Below are 18,130 nucleotides of genomic sequence, written 5' to 3'. Positions count from 1 at the left end.
GGTCAGTTGGGATTTACATAATTATTTATATCTGCTAAATGCCAGAATTATGAGTTGAATGTCTTCTAATTTCTTCAAAGGTTTACATTCACCTCTTTAATGTTTGGTTGAACTGCTTTTGAAACTGAATGACTTGGATCAAAACACTCTTTCCACAAAGTCTTCACAGGTTTGCTGGAATTTTGGCCCATTCCTGGGCCATAGTTTAAATGAGTCAGGTTTGTTTCCTTGCTCACACACAGCTTTTCTGCTGTGCCCAAAAATGTTCTATGGCACTGAGATCAGGACATTGTAAAAAAGGGAGATAAGTCGACTTTGTTGTCCTTAAGACACATTGTAACTAATTTGATGGTATTCTTAAGCTCATTTTGCACATGGAAAACATATTTAGCCGAGGCTTTAACGTTTTTATTTATGTGTCTTGAGATATTGCTTCAATTTTATGAAGTGCACCATTCCATCCTGCAAGAAAATATCCCCACTACACGAAGCTGCCACCCCAGTACTTCACAGTTGGAATGGTGTTCTCAGGCCTGAAAGCTTCCCACTTTTTAAAGAAATGTATATTAATTAAGACCAAACATTTGTTTCAGACCAAGAAATTAAGGACGTTATCCCTGAGTGCATTTGCAAACTGTAATTTAAATTTATTTCTTTTTCTTTTGGAGCATTGGCTTCTTCCTCTCTGAGTGGCTTCTTGACAGTAAACGACTAATTTCACTGTCGATAATGAGACTCTCCCAGGTGTGCCTGTTTTTAACTACATTAGAGGCCTATGAATCAATGACATCATTATCTGGGCTTTCAAATGTTTTCAAAAGCATAGTTATTGCAATGTTAGTAATTTTCTGAATGTCAAGAAATTCTAAAATAAAATCTCTCTCATAGTGATGGCATTTAGCAAATGTTAATCACTATGTTAATAATTGGTCCTAATTGACCTAAAACAGTAAAAGGTTGGTCTGATTTAATGTCACACAGTGAGAGAAAAAAAACATTTTGTCTTTTTGCACAATATCTGGAAATATCTCGAATCTGCTGTACTTTTAAAGTAATAGTGAAGAACAAAAAATGATTCAGAATTAAAACAACCCTCCAAAAAACAAAATAGATTTATAAAATCATGAAAAAAAAAAAAAAAAAAACATAGGACCTGTAATGTTATAGATATATACTTTATTAATTCTCTCTGATAAAATAAAATTACAAAATAATTTCAACCTCAAACGGCGCTTTCCTTGTTCATAATTATTTAACGTATTGATGGTACATATATTATAATTGTGATGTATGAGAAGAATACTATGGTTTTATAATGTAAGATATCAGCTGTAACTGCGTTTAATCATAATGGTAGAAAAGACTAAGCAATACAAAGCTAGAATTCATTAAGAGCATACTGTACAATATTTCAAGCGCATGTAATTCAGTATTCCGGCCACAGCATGTCGCTATAAGATAGTTTTCAGTGTTTTCTCCAAAGTAGGTAGGCTTGTCTCTTCTTCCCATCTTACCAGTAAAATTACTCTTTTAGATATAAATTTCAGTAACAGATGTTCCTTCATGGCCATTGATCCTTTGTAAGGTTTATTTGTGATCCCTTATGTTCATCCACAGTCCTCTTCCCTCAAGAGCAGTCCACTTTAACAAGTCCATTCCCATTTTCTTTTCACATTTATTCCCTCAGAAATATTGTCGGGATTTCAGTTTGCTCCTGCTATCTTTTGTCCCAAGTGACAATAGCAGTGTTCCCTGCCCCTTTGAAGTCCATGTAAGAGAGAGCACTTTGGTTGTTGAGGTGTGGGTATGTATATGTATATGCGTATATATATATATATATATACACACATATATATATATATATATATATATATATATATACACATATATATATACGTGTGTGTGTGTGTGTGTGTGTGTGAGAGAGTGTATGAGTGGGTGTCTGCATGGCAGTGTTTAAGTGATAATGCGAGCGAGCAAGCAAAGATGTATTTCTGAGATTTTTTTGTTTTTAAACAGAATACATTCATAATAACAGAGAGCTGTTTTGGTACAGAAAGAAAATAACAGCAGTAAAGTGAGGGTCATGGACAGAGCCATGCATGAAAATCACTTTAAAGATACCAACTTAGAATGATATAAATAAGTCAGTGGTGTATTGGTAACAAGTTAGCACAATTATCAATGTAAAGGCAACATTTAAGTCACTCTAGGTATGTTTTTTTGGACAATAAAATAAAATAAAATAATCCTGTTGGAAGAATCGGAAGCTAAATTAATTAAACTGAGATCTAGCAGAAAAATTTTGTTTGTGCAAAAAAAAAAAATTATGTAGCTGGTCGTATTTATATATTATTTTTGAATTTATTTATATAAATTGCATTTGAAATAATTGGTTTGAATTCTGATTCAATAAACATTTGGTTTCCTTCTTCCGACAACAATCAGAAAAAATTAATGCACTTAATAAAACGTATGTCTCTTTTCTGCAGCTTCTACACAAACACAATTGAGTACCATGGTACAAATGTTCACTCAGTCACTATATTGTGTTAACTATGGAGAGAAGAAAGCAGAGGGTAGCGCTAGTGTTTGCTTTTAAAGTATCGGTTACTTTGTACTTAAGGTCTGAATATTCCCAGTTATAAATGCTGGGAGGATAAACTCGAAAGCACATCTACATCTGAGGTAGGTTGGGTTGGATGTCGTGGTAAAGGTTTCAAAATGGCAAAATTTTTTCCACGGTTTAAAAGTTCCTTAATGAGAGAAGGGAGACAGTGTTGGAATAATTGGAGATTACTACCGCTGAGTGGAGCTGGAGCAATGTAGCACCACTCCTCTACTACCTGTTGCTGCACACTGCTAGCCAGCTGGCTGAAAGAAGGCTAATACACCCCTCCCTGGCTCATAAAACAGACAAATTTGGCTGTTGGTTGCAACAAAGTAGGGAAGTCATGGTGTAGAAACTAAATGAGTACCACCCATCATTCTTGTTAGCACTTCATTCTCTCCTTGAACAGATACCACAACTGATATTAGTATCAGTATTATATTGTAATTCATGTTAGTATATTCAGACATGAACACCAAAACTGTAAAATATTATTTGCAAATAGCCTTGATAAACCACTGCTAAAATTAGTTGCAGTTTATTTTTTGTTTGAACTATACATAAAAATCAAAATAAGTAATTAACGTTATAGGTAAAACTATTGCTGTAAAAACATGTTAGATTATTTAAGTGGAAATGAGAATAATTGTTCCTTTCTTGATTTCAATAAAAGCATTTTGATATTTTTTTTTATATAAAAATTTGATATTTAAGATTTTTGTGTAAAAACTGGGATAGTCGCATTTTTACTCAAGGTTATCATACTGGCCCATGCCTAATCTGAAGTGAGGGCCAGAATAATTGTGCTGATTTTGGTTGTAATTAACAGTATCTGTCTTCCTAACACATTCATTGCACTTTTTTGTTGAACTGTAGCCACAGACCATGCTGTACCCAAGCATGGTCTGTGCCTGTAATTATATCACTACTATGACTGAATATATAAATAGTCTATACAATCATACCCTCTCAAATATATGTCCCGGGCTTTACCAGGTTCTACTGGTAAAGGGATAAAGTCTGAAAAAATGAAGTAGACATACCTATAAAATATGTAAAACCAGAGAATGCAGTTTAATTTTTATCATGATTGTATTATCCATAAAAATATATGAAATATTTTACACCAACCAGTTTTTAGAGTTGTACAATTTATGCAATTAACTGAGAAGTTAGTGCACAGTTGAAATAAAGCGACGTCTTTTTGTTGTTACCTAACTTATGTTGTATCTTTGACGTTTTTACTGATAAGACTTGACAATCAAGGTTTTAATTCCAGTTTAAGAACTCATTTATGTCATAAACCCATAAATCCTTAAGCTGAAAAATGTTCCAGGAACGCTGCAGTATGGCGTGTTTGGTACAGCTAATATTAGCTGTAGATGCTAGCGCAGTTTGGCTAAGGTTACTCAGTCAGATTGGATAGCTCAGGCATCAGAGATTAATGGACTAATGTAGTGTGCAAACCTTGTCCTCTGTTCATTCACAGAGCATGTTTTGTGAGCCCCAATTTTGTACCTATGCATTGCTTTTCTGTCCCTTCCTACTTCCATTTTACAGTGAATGCAATATCCATGTGTGCGCAACATAAATATTGCAAAGAATTGCTTGGATTTCAATAAATATTAGCTATATTAATGCCATGCTACTCACTATCAGGGCATAAACCCAAAGCAGACTGAAATAACACTGTATACTTAAATATTTAATTATTTATGGCAAGTAATTTTGTGATTGCGACATTCACTGACAAAATCATCTGATATCGTGCAGCCCTGCTGTATACTAACCATTGTAAATCGGATTATTTTTCATTGTAGGTATGCATTTTCATGAAATAGGAAAAAAAAATCCTAAAATTTCACATAGTTTTTATTTAAATTGATTATTACCTGAAAACTTTGCATTAATGTCTATTCCAGTTAAGGTTGACTCTTGTGAAACATGAAAGATTATGACTCCTGATGAAAGACGTTCTAAGTTCTAAGTGACTTCCCTCTTGTAGATATTATTTTTTTGGAGTTATGCATTCAAATTTCCTTACATTAGACTATAAGATAAATATTAGAATTTACTTTAAATTGCTGTTTGTAAAAGCAGACATGAAACAATCCACCTGGTGGGTTTGAAATGTGCTGGTAGAAATAGCATAATTAGGTACCAAATGTTTTCAGGGTAAAGACCAACCAATACTACAAAGATACGAAAAGGTGAAGGGAGCAAAAATAATCAGCAGTCAATTTTTCTTCTCCTGGTTAACGTGCCTTTGGCAAATGATGAATAACAAAATGCTCCATAGAAATTAATAGGGCCTATGCAATCACCATAGGGACTTTTATCAACAGAGCTAGCTAGTTTAAGCGGACAATAAAGTCAGTATGGTGTCGGAAAAGATCCTTGTTAAAATTTAAAAACACCAAAGCAACATGGCAGATTTAATTTATAGTGCACCACATAGTAAATGAGTGAACAGTCTCGTTTAAATACAGCAAACCAGCAAAATTACTTCAAATGGTAAGTGTCTCACTCACCGTACACTCCAGTGAATGAAGTGATAAAGCCCTGTTGTGGTAATTTTATCTCATTTTACCATTTGCCACTGTCTCAAGCATTACAAATAGACTCCATGATGAGTAACGTCTCTCTCCGCTTGTAATGTGTGTGGCTCAGTGGCCAGTTACAATTCTCCCAGCCGAGCAGTTAAAATGCCAAAACTATGCATTCAGGGAGTCTATCCTGCTGCTCATACCTCATAACCACAGAAGATCAATCTTTTTAGATAGACATTTTTGTCTTTTACACTGTGTCTACATTGCTTGGCAGTGCTCTATGGAGATAAACAGTGCATTGAGTGCTTGGCAGTATAGGCTTTAGTACTATCATGGGCTAGTAGTGCATTATGAGACATTATGTAAATCTGTCTGTGCTGTGTTACCTTGTATCATATGTATGTGTGTGGTGCAAGCTGCTAGTTTTTTTTTTGTTTTAATATTACGGTCGTATTGATCGAACCTTCTGTTAAAGGGATGCTCGTTGACACACGATAAGCATTCGGATAGAAAATACTTCATAAAGATAAAAAGTCATGGTCATTAATTCCTGATGAAGGGGGTGAGAGATTTGGAGAAGAGTAAAGGAGAAAGGGAGAGAAGGAGATAGAGAGAATAAAGGCCCTTTGCTGTAATTGGAGTGGATTCCATTTAGGAGTTCATATAATTATTCTTGGTTATTTCTCCCTTTCTGTCTTCCCCCCACCTCCTCATTCTCTTTACCTCCATTTCTCACCCTTGTGACATCCTCCCTCCCCCTCACACCTTTAAGAGTCTCCATTTTTCTTTTCTATACATCTTCAAGAAAGGTCCTGAACATATCTCATCCCTCAAACTGGCCCTCCATCTTAGTCCCATTGCTTCTCCTCTTCATCCTGTTAACGAGGAGCAAAAGTTTCAGAGGACCTCCACAAATGTATCTCTCCAGCCTTCCTTTTTCTCCTTTAGTCTGATGTGAGAGGACTATCAGAGCCTCTCCGTCTTTCCTTATTCGTGTTTTGCTTCCATATTTGTCCCCCTCTGCTCCACAGAGCGGTACTCAGCAGCTTGAGCTGCAAGTATTAGGATTAGAACGAGCCTCCAGGCTCCCCTCTGGGCTCACAGGTGGGGGGGACAGCGGGGTCTCTAAAGATAAACTGGAGATCTGTGCTAAGGTTGATGGAGGAGCTGCAACCTGGACTGAGGAAACCGAAACTGGTACGGTGGTTAAGGAGGCAGTTGGAGACAGTGGAACCACAGCACCTCCACCTCCCGTGCCTCCTCCTCTGCCATCCCGTGCGTCCCTCTCTCGGAGCAGGTGAACCAGGGCGGTGTGCTGGGTGCTGAGGGTTGCAGAGAGATGTGCGGGCAGAGCGTTGAAGCCTGCTGTGAGCTGCTCCACCCGTTGCTCCAGAGACAACATCTGTCGCTCCAAGTCCTCGCTGCGGTCATTGAGCTCTGACATGAGCTCATACATGACACTCTGCATCTGTGGGAGGAGAGTTGGAGGTGTCTTAGTACAAAGAAATCACGTGGAAGAGGAGACAGATATCAAGTCAGGTGTTTTCCTTGAGATTCTCTGAACAATCTTTAGATTTACAACTGTGGGTTTCATAGTAGACTCAAAGTGAAAAGATTCATAAAATCATGCTTTATAAGTGGGTAATTGTTAGGTTGTTAACACTTTATAAATTATTAAGAAACACGCGAGAGTTACAAGACATATTTCAGACACTGACTGATCAAAGTTTACTGCTTGGCTGTTTGGATAGAAACTGTATTTTCTAAACTTTTGTTATACTGTATTACAATTTACAAGACAAACATGTGCAATTTATGTCAGAAAATAAATAAATAATGGATTCAGTTCAATTCAGTTATTTATATTGCGCCAATTCACAACGCATGTTGTCTTAGGGCACTTAAAAAAGTCAATTCAATGGAATCATACAGATTTCAAGTCAGGTACATACATTCCAATTAATCCTAACTATCAAACAGTGCAGTCAAATTGAGTTGATTATATAAATTGGTAAAAAAGTTTTTCTATCTAAGGAAACCCAGCAGATTGCATCCAGTCAGTGACTTGCAGCATTCACTCCTCCTGGATGAGCATGTAGAGACAGTGGATAGTCACTGGCGTTGACTTTGCAGCAATCCCTCATACTGAGCATGCATGTAGCGACAGTGGAGAGGAAAACTAATCAAATCAAAATGATACAATACAATGATACAGGCAGATTCAACATTTATTTTTAACATTCCAATTCGATCCTAATTATAATACAGTGCTGTCAAATTCGGTTTTGTGTTTTTTTTGTGGATGTGTTTTGAGTCAATGATTTTGCAGCATTTCCTTGTCCTGAGCAAGCAAGTGGTGGCAACAGTGGACAAATGTTTGATGTAAAAAAATCTGGCTAAAAAAGAATACAGAGTAATTAATGTAAGCAATGAAACAGAAGAATGAAGAAAACATGGAAATAAATATTGCTATCTATCTATCTATCTATCTATCTATCTATCTATCTATCTATCTATCTATCTATCTATCTATCTATCTATCTATCTATCTATCTATCTATCTATCTATCTATCTATCTATCTATCTATCTATCTATCTATCTATCTATCTATCTATCTATCTATCTATCTATCTATCTATCTATCTATCTATCTATCTATCTATCTATCTATCTATCTACAGTTTAATCCAAAACTTAGGTTTAAAGAAATATTTTCATTTTATCAACATGTTCCTTCTGAAACCTGGAAATAGATTGTCAACAATTATAAGAAAGGTTTGATTATTGTGATGCAAATAAAGATTCCATTGATCACTGAGAAGGTCACAAATCTGTTTATTCATAAATTGGGACACAAATTGTCCTGCACTATTTAATAGTATTCAAAACTTAATTGAAACAAACTCATCGTTATTCCTTCTTTGGCACTTTAGCACACCAAATGCTTCACAGAGACTTATCAGACAAAAACTGCACATCTTCCAAAAAAAAAAAAGAAAAGAAAAACAACTTCTACATTTGCTTCAGACTTGCTTTGTACAACTTTAATTTTCTAAATAACAGAATAAAGACAACAATGTCGGCATATATTCAGGTACACTAACATATTTAAAAATAATGAAGCAAAAGCCAAACATGAAAATTAGATTTATGTATAAGAAGCGATAAGATTTTAACGACAATCTAACAACTCTCTAGTATCTTTTGTAATGCTACCCTTTTTAAAACCGTTTAGACCCCCTCCTCCACATGAATCTTACAAACTGATGCTATACTCTCTTTTATCTAGCAAAGTAATAACAGTGTAATACTCAGATGGCCCATTCTAGTTCTTTTACATTGACAAAATGTTGGTACAAAGATGTTTAGCAGCTCTCACACAGTACTGAAATAAAGACTCCCTGTACTGGAGTCTTTATTTCACAAAAAGATCCAAACACGTTCTCTTCACTAGTGTTAAGCAATGGGAATGATTAGCAAGATGCAAAAAAATAAATCCAAGAGGGAATAGATTATGGAACGATGAAGAGGCTGGGTGTTATAACATTGCGAACAGTTAGAAGAAGAGAGAAGAGAAACAGACAATAAAACGAAAGCAGCACACTGTCCCTGTCTTGCTTCTCCTGGTCTCTGTAACCATGGTAAAGACGTAAGTGGCCAATTGAGATGGAGTCATTGAGATGGCGTAATTGTAAAATATTTGGTGCTAAAGGCATTGCTTCTTGGAAAGACACACACAAACACACACACACACACACATACACACACACACACACACACACACACACACACACACACACACACATACACTCTCTCAATCTTTGTCTGCCTCTTATTCAACTCTGAATCTCACTTGCTCTGCTCTGAGTTTCTCTTTCTTTCACAAACACACACACATACATGTTCGCTCACATTATCAAACACCCACACAGTAACAGAAAAAACACGAGCACTCCCCTCCTTCCTCCTCCTCTCATTTCCTCCACACTCTCTCACTCAGTCATCCCTGTTTTAACACTTTGCTTTAGTTGCCAGGAGATGAAAAGCCGCAGAAACAGGCGGGTCAGCATGGAAACAGAGGAATGCCGTGGTATTTTCTCCGGGGGCCAAAGGATGGCTAGATGTGACGTATTACCCTGCTCAAAGCATAGGCCGTTCCAGTACCAAGGTGTGCCACGGTTTTAATGAGTTGCAGTTTAAAAACCAGTTAAATATTCCATCATGAGGTTTAAACTTCTTTTAATGCATGGAGCAGACAGTCAGCTGTGTATGATGCCTGAAGGTGAGGATACCCCATTCTCCTCATTAGGAAAAGATGATATCAGTAGCACCAAAAAACCCATACAGTCACAGTCTGACTTTCAAAGTAGAGGATCACTTCTCACATCTCAGTACTAGAACTACGCATAGCCTGGTCTAATTTCAAGGTATACCACAGTTTAGAAAATGGTGTTCCTGATATTTAAACAGATTTTAATAAGAAATGAAAGAATAAGCAGTTATTTTTCTGGTCGGTACTGCTGCAAGCTGTCAGTCAGCTGTGTATGGTGCTGGAAGAAGAGGAATTCCCTTGAATTTTCCCCCTTAAGTCAGCAAAAAAGAACAGTGGCGGTTTTAAGGCAACACTTTTATGAACATTATTTGCTATAAGCTATGAGAGTTACCACACTGAACTGCTTACTAAGGACGTAGATGACCCAGCTAATTAACTATTTAAGGTCAGGGTGCCATTCTTGCTGGTACAGACCAGCAGAAAAATGCATTTTAGGCTCTACAATGAGCACAATTGACTAAACTGCTTTTTACTGTGTACATGTGTTTAAAGATCAAATATATCTTCTCAAGTCACCTGCTGACTCTTCAGTATATTAGCTGACACTGACTATAAACTTAATACCAGTCCTTGAAACTGAAACAGGATTCAAACTACAGTATATTTCCAAAGCTCACTCCTGGCATGTTGGAAAACAACCTTTACAGTTAGGAATAGGAGCAATGCAGAAATTATTGTTGTGCCCCATAACTACTTGAATATAATACTTTCAATGCATATGGCAATGATAGAATGCTTTGTTGTTTATTTCTTTCAGCCTTTCCCATAACACATTGTCCTTTTCACGAAAAACCCATGCAATGGTGGCTGTTAAATACCAATGTTAAAGCAATAGCATTAGCAGCACCTACATGTTCCTGAGATGTCACAGCCCAGCTCATTTCTCTGTTGGTAGTTACGCTAGCCACTAAAACAGTTTAAGACTATGGCAGAACCACGCTTTGACATCATATAAAGTGTAAGATTTAACTGTGTTGAGGTTAGCATCCCAACATTTACCAGAGAATAAGGTCAGTTAGATGCCAGAGATGTTCAGGAAATATAGACCATTTATTTTTAAATTTATCTGTAGAATTTATCATCAGCATTCACAACAAATGAACCTTGTTAGCTGTGCAGGTATCCATCACGGTCGTTGTTCAATGCGATTTTGATGTTGCAGTAATGTTAAAAATCTCAACTAAACAGTGCAAACAAGTGTACATAAAAATAACTCATGAGTTTATTTAAATTATTACCTTTGTTTCTTATTGATTTTAGATCATATGATCAAATGTGTTTTATAATGGGGGTTGAAACCGCCTGACAAGAACAAATGCCTTTGCTTGTTTTATATAAGAGAGTTTTTGTAATTTTAGAAAAATATTAAACAAAGCTGTTAAAGCTGTGGAAGCAAGTTGGGATGGCTGGTTCACTATTTGTCCAGAATCTCATACGGATCCAACATATTTACCACATTTTGGGTTGTCATTATCAGGGCAAAAATAAAACCTGGCAAAGTCTCACCATAAATATACCTTCCTTTCATGTTTTCTCATCTCTTTCTGTCACTGTTACACTGTTTACTCTCTGGCTGCCACCTATAGAACTGACAGGTAGCCTCCAGTTACCCTGAGTGCATGACAACTGGCCCTTACCGATGTGTCCCACCCTCTCTTTTTCATTGGCTGTTGACAACATGTGCAGTTAGGTCAGTTAATCAGCTCATATTACCCAAATCTGTCCAGATTCGGCTTCAAAATTTCCAAGGTGTTTAATTGACTGACTGCAACCAAGGTCAGGTCAAGCCTGTTCTCCTCCACTATTTGCAGATTCACATCTTTACACCTCACATGCTAACAGATTTGTGTGCCAACTAGCCATGCTGACTATTCCCAAGTGCTGCAGACTTTTCCCAGCTGTGAATCAAGAGTAAAATCTGGTGAAAAAAAACCAAACTTCTAGTAAGCTGAGGTAAGCTAAGGATCCGTGGCCACATGGTGACACATACATGCAAAGTTGGGTCCTCAACATACAGTATTTATGGAAAAAGATGCTAAAATACTCAATAACGTGAGCTAGGGGAATCAATACACACTGAATGGCCCAAGTGGCCCGAGAATGCAGCTTTGAGGAACCCCACATGATCTTTGTTTGTTCAGACTTACAATTGCCAAATGACACAAAGTATTCTTAATCTGCCTATCAAGCTCCAAAACAATTCAGCACGTTACCTGACAATCCCACCCAATGTTCTAGTCTATGAGTCAGTAAGGTTAATCTTATCATCTTCTGCAGCATTATATCCAGTAAAACCAGGACAGCATTTCTGTGGAGAGATATGTCTTTTAAGAGTTTTACCAGTGCAGTCTCAGTCCTGAGGTGTTAAGAAGTATAACATTTGTCCAGTAGGTTATCATACATTTAGAATGCTAAAGGTCGTGTACAGTTTGTGCGTCTCACCTTGGAGAGGTCCACTAGTGTGTTGGCCTGATCACTGAGTTTCCTCTGCTCCATTTTGACGCTGCGTAATCTGCAAACAGACGTACACACAGCTAAAGCTCACAAACAGAGGTGAAACCCAGTAAATACACAGTGGTCAGCCCACAGAGATAATCCCTCTGGATCCACACAACAGGACTCTGAATCGGCGGTCACCTTGCTTGGATTGGGTTCATTTTTACCTGCAGTGTGTCTCTGAAAATTTGAATGTATAAACACAGCGAGTGCAGGGTAAAAACACTGATGCTGTAGCTGTCTGTATGAGCTGACTGCAGACATAAAAGAGAGTAGGACTGGGGTTAATATGAAGGAGAGCTAAAGGGAATTAAGCCTTTAGGGAAATAAGCTGCAGGGGGTGAAAATTAAATAAATCTTCTTACCTCAGTCAAATTATAATCTGAACCTGTTTAACTCTCAAAACAACAGCACAATAATTAGTGGTTCAATCTGTGTTTTCATCAAGCCCTGTGGCAGCCTCCATTATATTGCAGTGGTGATTTTTATAAGGCTGTTTTTTTCCATTAGATTGACATGTTCCAACCTGGAAAAAGCAATTAATATTATGTGTATACCTAAATCTAAATAATCCAGCTGTTGCACTCGCTGACTTCCCATCCATTTTCCAGTTCTCATGTGTCAACATTAACTGTTCTATGTTGCAATTAGAGAGTTATACCTCTTGACTTTGCCTTCCCAATATTTTCAACCATTAGAGACCAAAGGAGTAAGAAACATAAAAAGAAGCACATAATTTAGATAACATGCACTGCATATAAACACGGTTACAAGCATTTAATAATAGGAAAACAGAACCATATTGGTTGAATGTGATTAGGTACATCTGTATTTCCTTGTTTCATCAGCCCTTATTGTTTATATGGTACACAATACACTGATCATCCAGTCCTGCAATTGTGTTTGCCTGGACTGAACTTGCCCTTCAGCAGATAATGAATAATTGTATGTTTGTGTGCGTGCGTGAGAGTGTGCAGAGATTAATGCATTTCATCTGATTATCAGCCTGGATTCAAGCTGTAGGCGGATGGAAAGTACAGCTGATTTCAAACGCCTCATTGGCTTTACAGCCACAGTGATGTGCATGTGTTTGCATGCACCCGTGCGTGGATGTAGGGTGCGAGGTGTGGTCTCACTGATGTATAGCCTGCAGGAACTTCCGCTGGTGTTTGCGGACCCTGGAGTGGTCGATCTTCTTCATCAGCTTGGTGTGCTTGTAGATGAGCCAAGTCTCCCTCAGCACATTAGCTGCTGCATTCTTTATCTGTCTCCAGACAATAAACACACATATGAAGACATTTATTAGCAACAGGTAGCCCTTGGCAACTGGAGGAGGCAACAGGTTTATCTGTTCTTGTTCTTCTCCTCGTTTTCACTATTGTCTCTGTGCAAAGAAAAAAAAAGCAATAAGCCATCTTTTTGTCTTCTCAGAGGCTGCCCCCATTCTCCGTGGCAGGCTTGCCAACGCTTTTTATGTGCGCTTTCATAGCTCTCTCCTTAGGGAGATTGGCATGAAAGCCAACAGGAGTCTTTCCTTCACACACTCCTCTACTCGTTTGCAGTGCCTTGCAAAATTATTCATATCCCTTTAGCTTTTAATACCAAATCTTATGTTAGAACCACAAACTTTATTTATTTTATTGGGATTATAGGTGATAGACCAACACAAAATAGTGCATAATTGCACTATTCACAAATAAAAATTGAAAAGTGTGGCATGAATTAGTATTCATCACCTTTCACACCAGTTACAGCTGACAGTCTTTTGGAGTGTGTCCGCACCACTTTTCCACATATGAACTCTGAAATGTTTACAGCCCTGGCTGCATGTTTAAGGTTGTTATCTTGCAGGTTCTTGGAGCACATTAGCTCTTGGAAGTTCTTGGAACATATTAGCTGATAGTTATCGTCTCTGTAAAATATTGGTTAACTCAAACAGGTACAGAAATAGACCTTTCATGTGTGTAACGTTTATATAGAGTAAAGTTAGCTGAAACTAGAACATGTTAAACTTGGGCTAATTATTTTCACACCAAGCAGGAGTAAAACAGTTCGTCAATCAAAACATGTCTCAAAGAATCATCATTACAATCTCAGTCCCAGTATTTTGGAGCATTTAACTGGTTTTCTTTTCATAAATGTCCTGTATTTAGCTCCATCCCTCTTTCCATCAGCTCTAAACAGCTTCCCTGTCTCTGCTGAAGAAACACATTCCCACAGCATAATGCCGCCACCATCATGCTTCCTTGTGAGGATGCTAAGTTCAAGTTGATGTTAAGTTTTAGTGTTCCACTTCACATAGCATTTTGTGAGTTGGGCAAAAATCTTTGTCAACTGTTGTCTCATCTCTTCTCCACATTAGCATGACATTTGACCACACATTATTTGTAGCCATGACAGTTGATTAAAAGGTTAAACTGCAACGAGGATTTCTACCGACTTTCTCTTTGCCTTCCAAAAAAGGTCAGTTTTAAGGACTGTACAACTTATAGTTGTGCAGATTCACTCACCTGAGCTGTGGATCTTTGCAGCTCTTCCAGAGTTACCATGGGCCCTCTTGGCTGCTTCTCTTATTACTGCTCTTCTATTTCAGCTTAGGTGGACATCCACATCTTGGTGGGTTTGCTGTTGAGCCATACTCTTTCCATTTTCGCACGATAGATTGGATAAAGCACCATTAGAGGTTCAAAGCTTTGAATTTTGTTTTATAATATAACCGTATTTACTACTTAGGGGGTTTCAGAAGGCGGTTGGTTGCACTAGAAATTATTTAGTGTATCAGAGTAAAAGGGGGCTAAATACAAATGCATGCCATTTTTTTCAGTTTTCTTTGGAAAAATAAAATTGATATCATGTTCTTCCCACCTCACAATTATACACCCGTTTGTGTTTGTCTATGATATAAATTTTAAATGAAATGCACTTAATATGACATTTGTAATATTAAGATGACACAATGTGAAAAAGCCATTGTATATGTGCATCATATTTAATTCAAACAGATTGTTTTATGTTAGCCTGGTAAAATAATTCAAACCAGTGATCTTCCTTTTAATTATGACTACTGTAAGACCCACTCATGCCTGAAGTGGCTGCTCTTAAACTAGCTGTCAAAGACAGTCCTCATCTCAGGAGAAGAGGAACATTAGCTTTACTTCCAGAGGTTTTCAAAAGAAACCAAACCAGGCCCTGCAGATACAAACAAAGTCCTGATCCAAAAACTTACAAGAGGTTCTGAAGGCACATGGAAAAAACTCAACACGAATACGTGGGTTGAGAACGGGGTATGACAAACACAAGGAACCAGCAACAAACAATGACAAAAAACCAACTAATATACTGAGGGATAACAAAGGGCAGGTAATCAGAGAAACTGAGAACAGGTGTGACAAGGAGGCATAGAAGTAGAAGGAACAGGTGAAACAAATACAAAGGCTGAGGAAGAGTGTAAGGAATAAACAAACAGAAAACACAAACTAAGCAAGAGCATAAAGCAGAGGAGGAAATAAAGGACTAGACTAACTATGAACTAAAGTAAACAGAGAAACTAGAGGGAACATAGGAACAACAACAACCTGAGAACAAACAAAGAACCCATAAAGAAAACTTGAATACAAAAGTAAACAAACCTAACCACACTGACTAAATTAACTGGAAAGGAAACAAAAAAATAAACTAGTAAACAAGAAGAGTGCAAAGGAACAAATAATAACACAATTAAACACAAAGATACTAAAGACAAATAAAACTAGAAAATCCACGGAAGATCAAGAACTATAATAATTACAATAATAATAATAATAAATCATACAAAGTAATAAGAAAACAACCATAAAAGAACTTAAGAAGTAAACACTAGGAGGTGGAAGAGGGAGAAAAGAAAACATGATACAAAAACATCTAAGCAAAAGGTAAACAAACACAAAGCCACAAACAGAGTCCAAAAATGTCACTCCGTGACAATAATATTTAACATGAATATCTGCTTCATCTGTCTCTACAGGTTGCTACATAATTGCAAGACAAGGGTCTGACATCCAGTGAGGAAAAAAGAAGGGCAAGGGTAGATACAATAGTGAGGAGAGATGGCACAAAGAAAATGTACAGACATAAACTGAATGAGAGACTTCAAAGAGATGGGGAAGACTGAACAAATAACAACGACACCCCCGTCTCAAGAGAACAAAAGACCCCAGCAGCATGGTTAATCAGCACCCATCCACTCTGAGGAGCGATCCCTCACAGACACCCCCTACATGTTCACACAGCGTCGGCTGCAGCATCAAGGCAGCAGCCCTGGGAGATGTGTTTACACTGACCGAGAGAAAGTCAGGCCAAGACACACAGAGTCTAACACAACCAGTGATCAGTGTTGTGTGAGTATCAGCAGACGTCCAATTCAATATTTAAAAACTTTTCTAGACTCGAGTTTCTGGAATCTTCCAACACTCTTTTACAACATTTGAGTCCAAAACATTTATGAATTTGAGTTTTATCTGTGGGTTCCACAAATCCCAAAACAACTAAATGCTGAAATTTTTCAAAAACTTACATTAACACTATTTAAGCCTGTAAAATGCTCAGATTGGATTATCCCCATTAATGCAGAGTTTTAAAGCACACTTCAAGATCTACTATCCCTTCCTATTTCCCAAAAATATCAATGTCAGTGCTTTGCTGGCAATCTAAGCCAGACCCAGTGTAAGAACCTCTTGTCCAGTTTAAAACACTAAGAGGATCTAGAGCCGGGGGATGCAACCTGTGGCTTTGGAGTCACATTTGGCTCCAGAGTGGCTCTTAGCCCGTAACAAATAAGGAACTGTGCATCCATCCATCCATTTTTTATACCTGCTTCTTTTGTACAGGGTTTCGGGGGAGCTGGTGCCTATATCAAGCGGTCTACGGGTGAGATGTGGGGTACACAGGTTGCCAGTCCATCGCAGGGCAACCCAGAGACATATAGGACAAACAACCATGCACACAATCAATCATAGCATATAATGTATAATAATCTACCATATAATTTAGAGAGACCAGTTAACCTAACGGTCATGTTTTCATGTAGTCATGTAGGAGGAAGCTGAAATACCCAGAAAAGAACCCACCCCTGCAGAAAGATCCCAGGCTGGGAGTCGAACCCAGGACCTTCTTGCTGCAACAGTGCTACCAACTGTGCCACTGTGCAGCCCAAGAACTGCGCAATGTACCTAAATATATCAGTAATAAGAAAACCTTTTTTGCAGTTCATGAGTATGTTTTATCTGTTAGAATTTCCAATACAGAGTGGAAAGAAAAAGATTAAAAACCAGAAATTCCGATGATATTAATTAAAGAGATAATTTGCTCAGACCACATTTGAATGTAGCAGATTTATATCTGAATTTTTAGCCAGGTCGCTAAACAGCACATTCAGCGGTGCTTTCATATGCAGACCTTTTGGCAGTCTGATGTGTCAAGTCACATTTATAAACTGATCAATCATTGAAGCAGGATCAAATTATGATGAATCATGACATGTCCCTCGTGCAAATAACATTGACTGATTGCACCAGACTGTTTGTAGTTTCCAGATTTCCTGCAACCACAATTACTGTCCACCCCCACCGCTGCAGTCTTCATTTTCTCTCTCCTCTGGGAAATGAATGTGGGCAAAGATGGCAGCTCCATTTGCAAGAATAAAAGACTCAACGTGAACCGCTATGAACACTCCGCGAGAAACCAAACGACGGCAGCGACAGGCGTTCCTCCTCCACATGGACTGTATTTGGGAAACCATGTTGGGGCCATATGGTTGCGTTGGGTCAAAGATAAATTCTGGCTGCCCCCCTGCATGGCTCACCTTATGGCAGGTACATGAGAAATCTGTTAATCCAAAGGGTTTCCCACACTGCAACATGCTAGGACGACATATTGTGGAGTGTAATCAGTATAAATAGAAATATTGAAACGTTGTCATTATAAACAGCATTATACTGTAATTAGCAATAACATATAAAGAGCCAAAAGTGCCACAATCAATAATAATAATAATAGTAACTGCTTTTCTTTTTTATTATCATTATTTGTTAAATACATATTTAAAACAATCAATTTATAATTGTAATAAATACACAAAATATTTTGTAATAATAATTTTAAG

The 18,130-nt window shown here is 37.6% G+C and overlaps 1 protein-coding gene across 1 annotated transcript in view; it reads right to left on the bottom strand.

Moving 5' to 3' along the window:
* Positions 1 to 1,885: 1,885 nt before the first annotated feature.
* Positions 1,886 to 18,130, bottom strand: part of kcnn3 (potassium intermediate/small conductance calcium-activated channel, subfamily N, member 3) — a 115,420-nt gene continuing 99,175 nt past the window's right edge. The window contains exons 8-10 of the mRNA XM_047361961.1: positions 13,128 to 13,255; positions 11,938 to 12,007; positions 1,886 to 6,628 (exon numbers count right to left, since the gene is read on the bottom strand). Of these exons, the coding sequence (XP_047217917.1) occupies positions 6,200 to 6,628; positions 11,938 to 12,007; positions 13,128 to 13,255 (627 nt within the window). The 3' untranslated portion in view covers positions 1,886 to 6,199. The remainder of the gene's footprint in view (positions 6,629 to 11,937; positions 12,008 to 13,127; positions 13,256 to 18,130) is intronic.

The sequence above is a fragment of the Girardinichthys multiradiatus genome, chromosome 3 (genome assembly GCF_021462225.1).
Source record: "Girardinichthys multiradiatus isolate DD_20200921_A chromosome 3, DD_fGirMul_XY1, whole genome shotgun sequence".
In the NCBI taxonomy this organism is placed as follows: domain Eukaryota; kingdom Metazoa; phylum Chordata; class Actinopteri; order Cyprinodontiformes; family Goodeidae; genus Girardinichthys; species Girardinichthys multiradiatus.
Note: the sequence above shows the minus strand (reverse complement) of the source record. Positions and strands in the feature narration are given on the sequence as shown.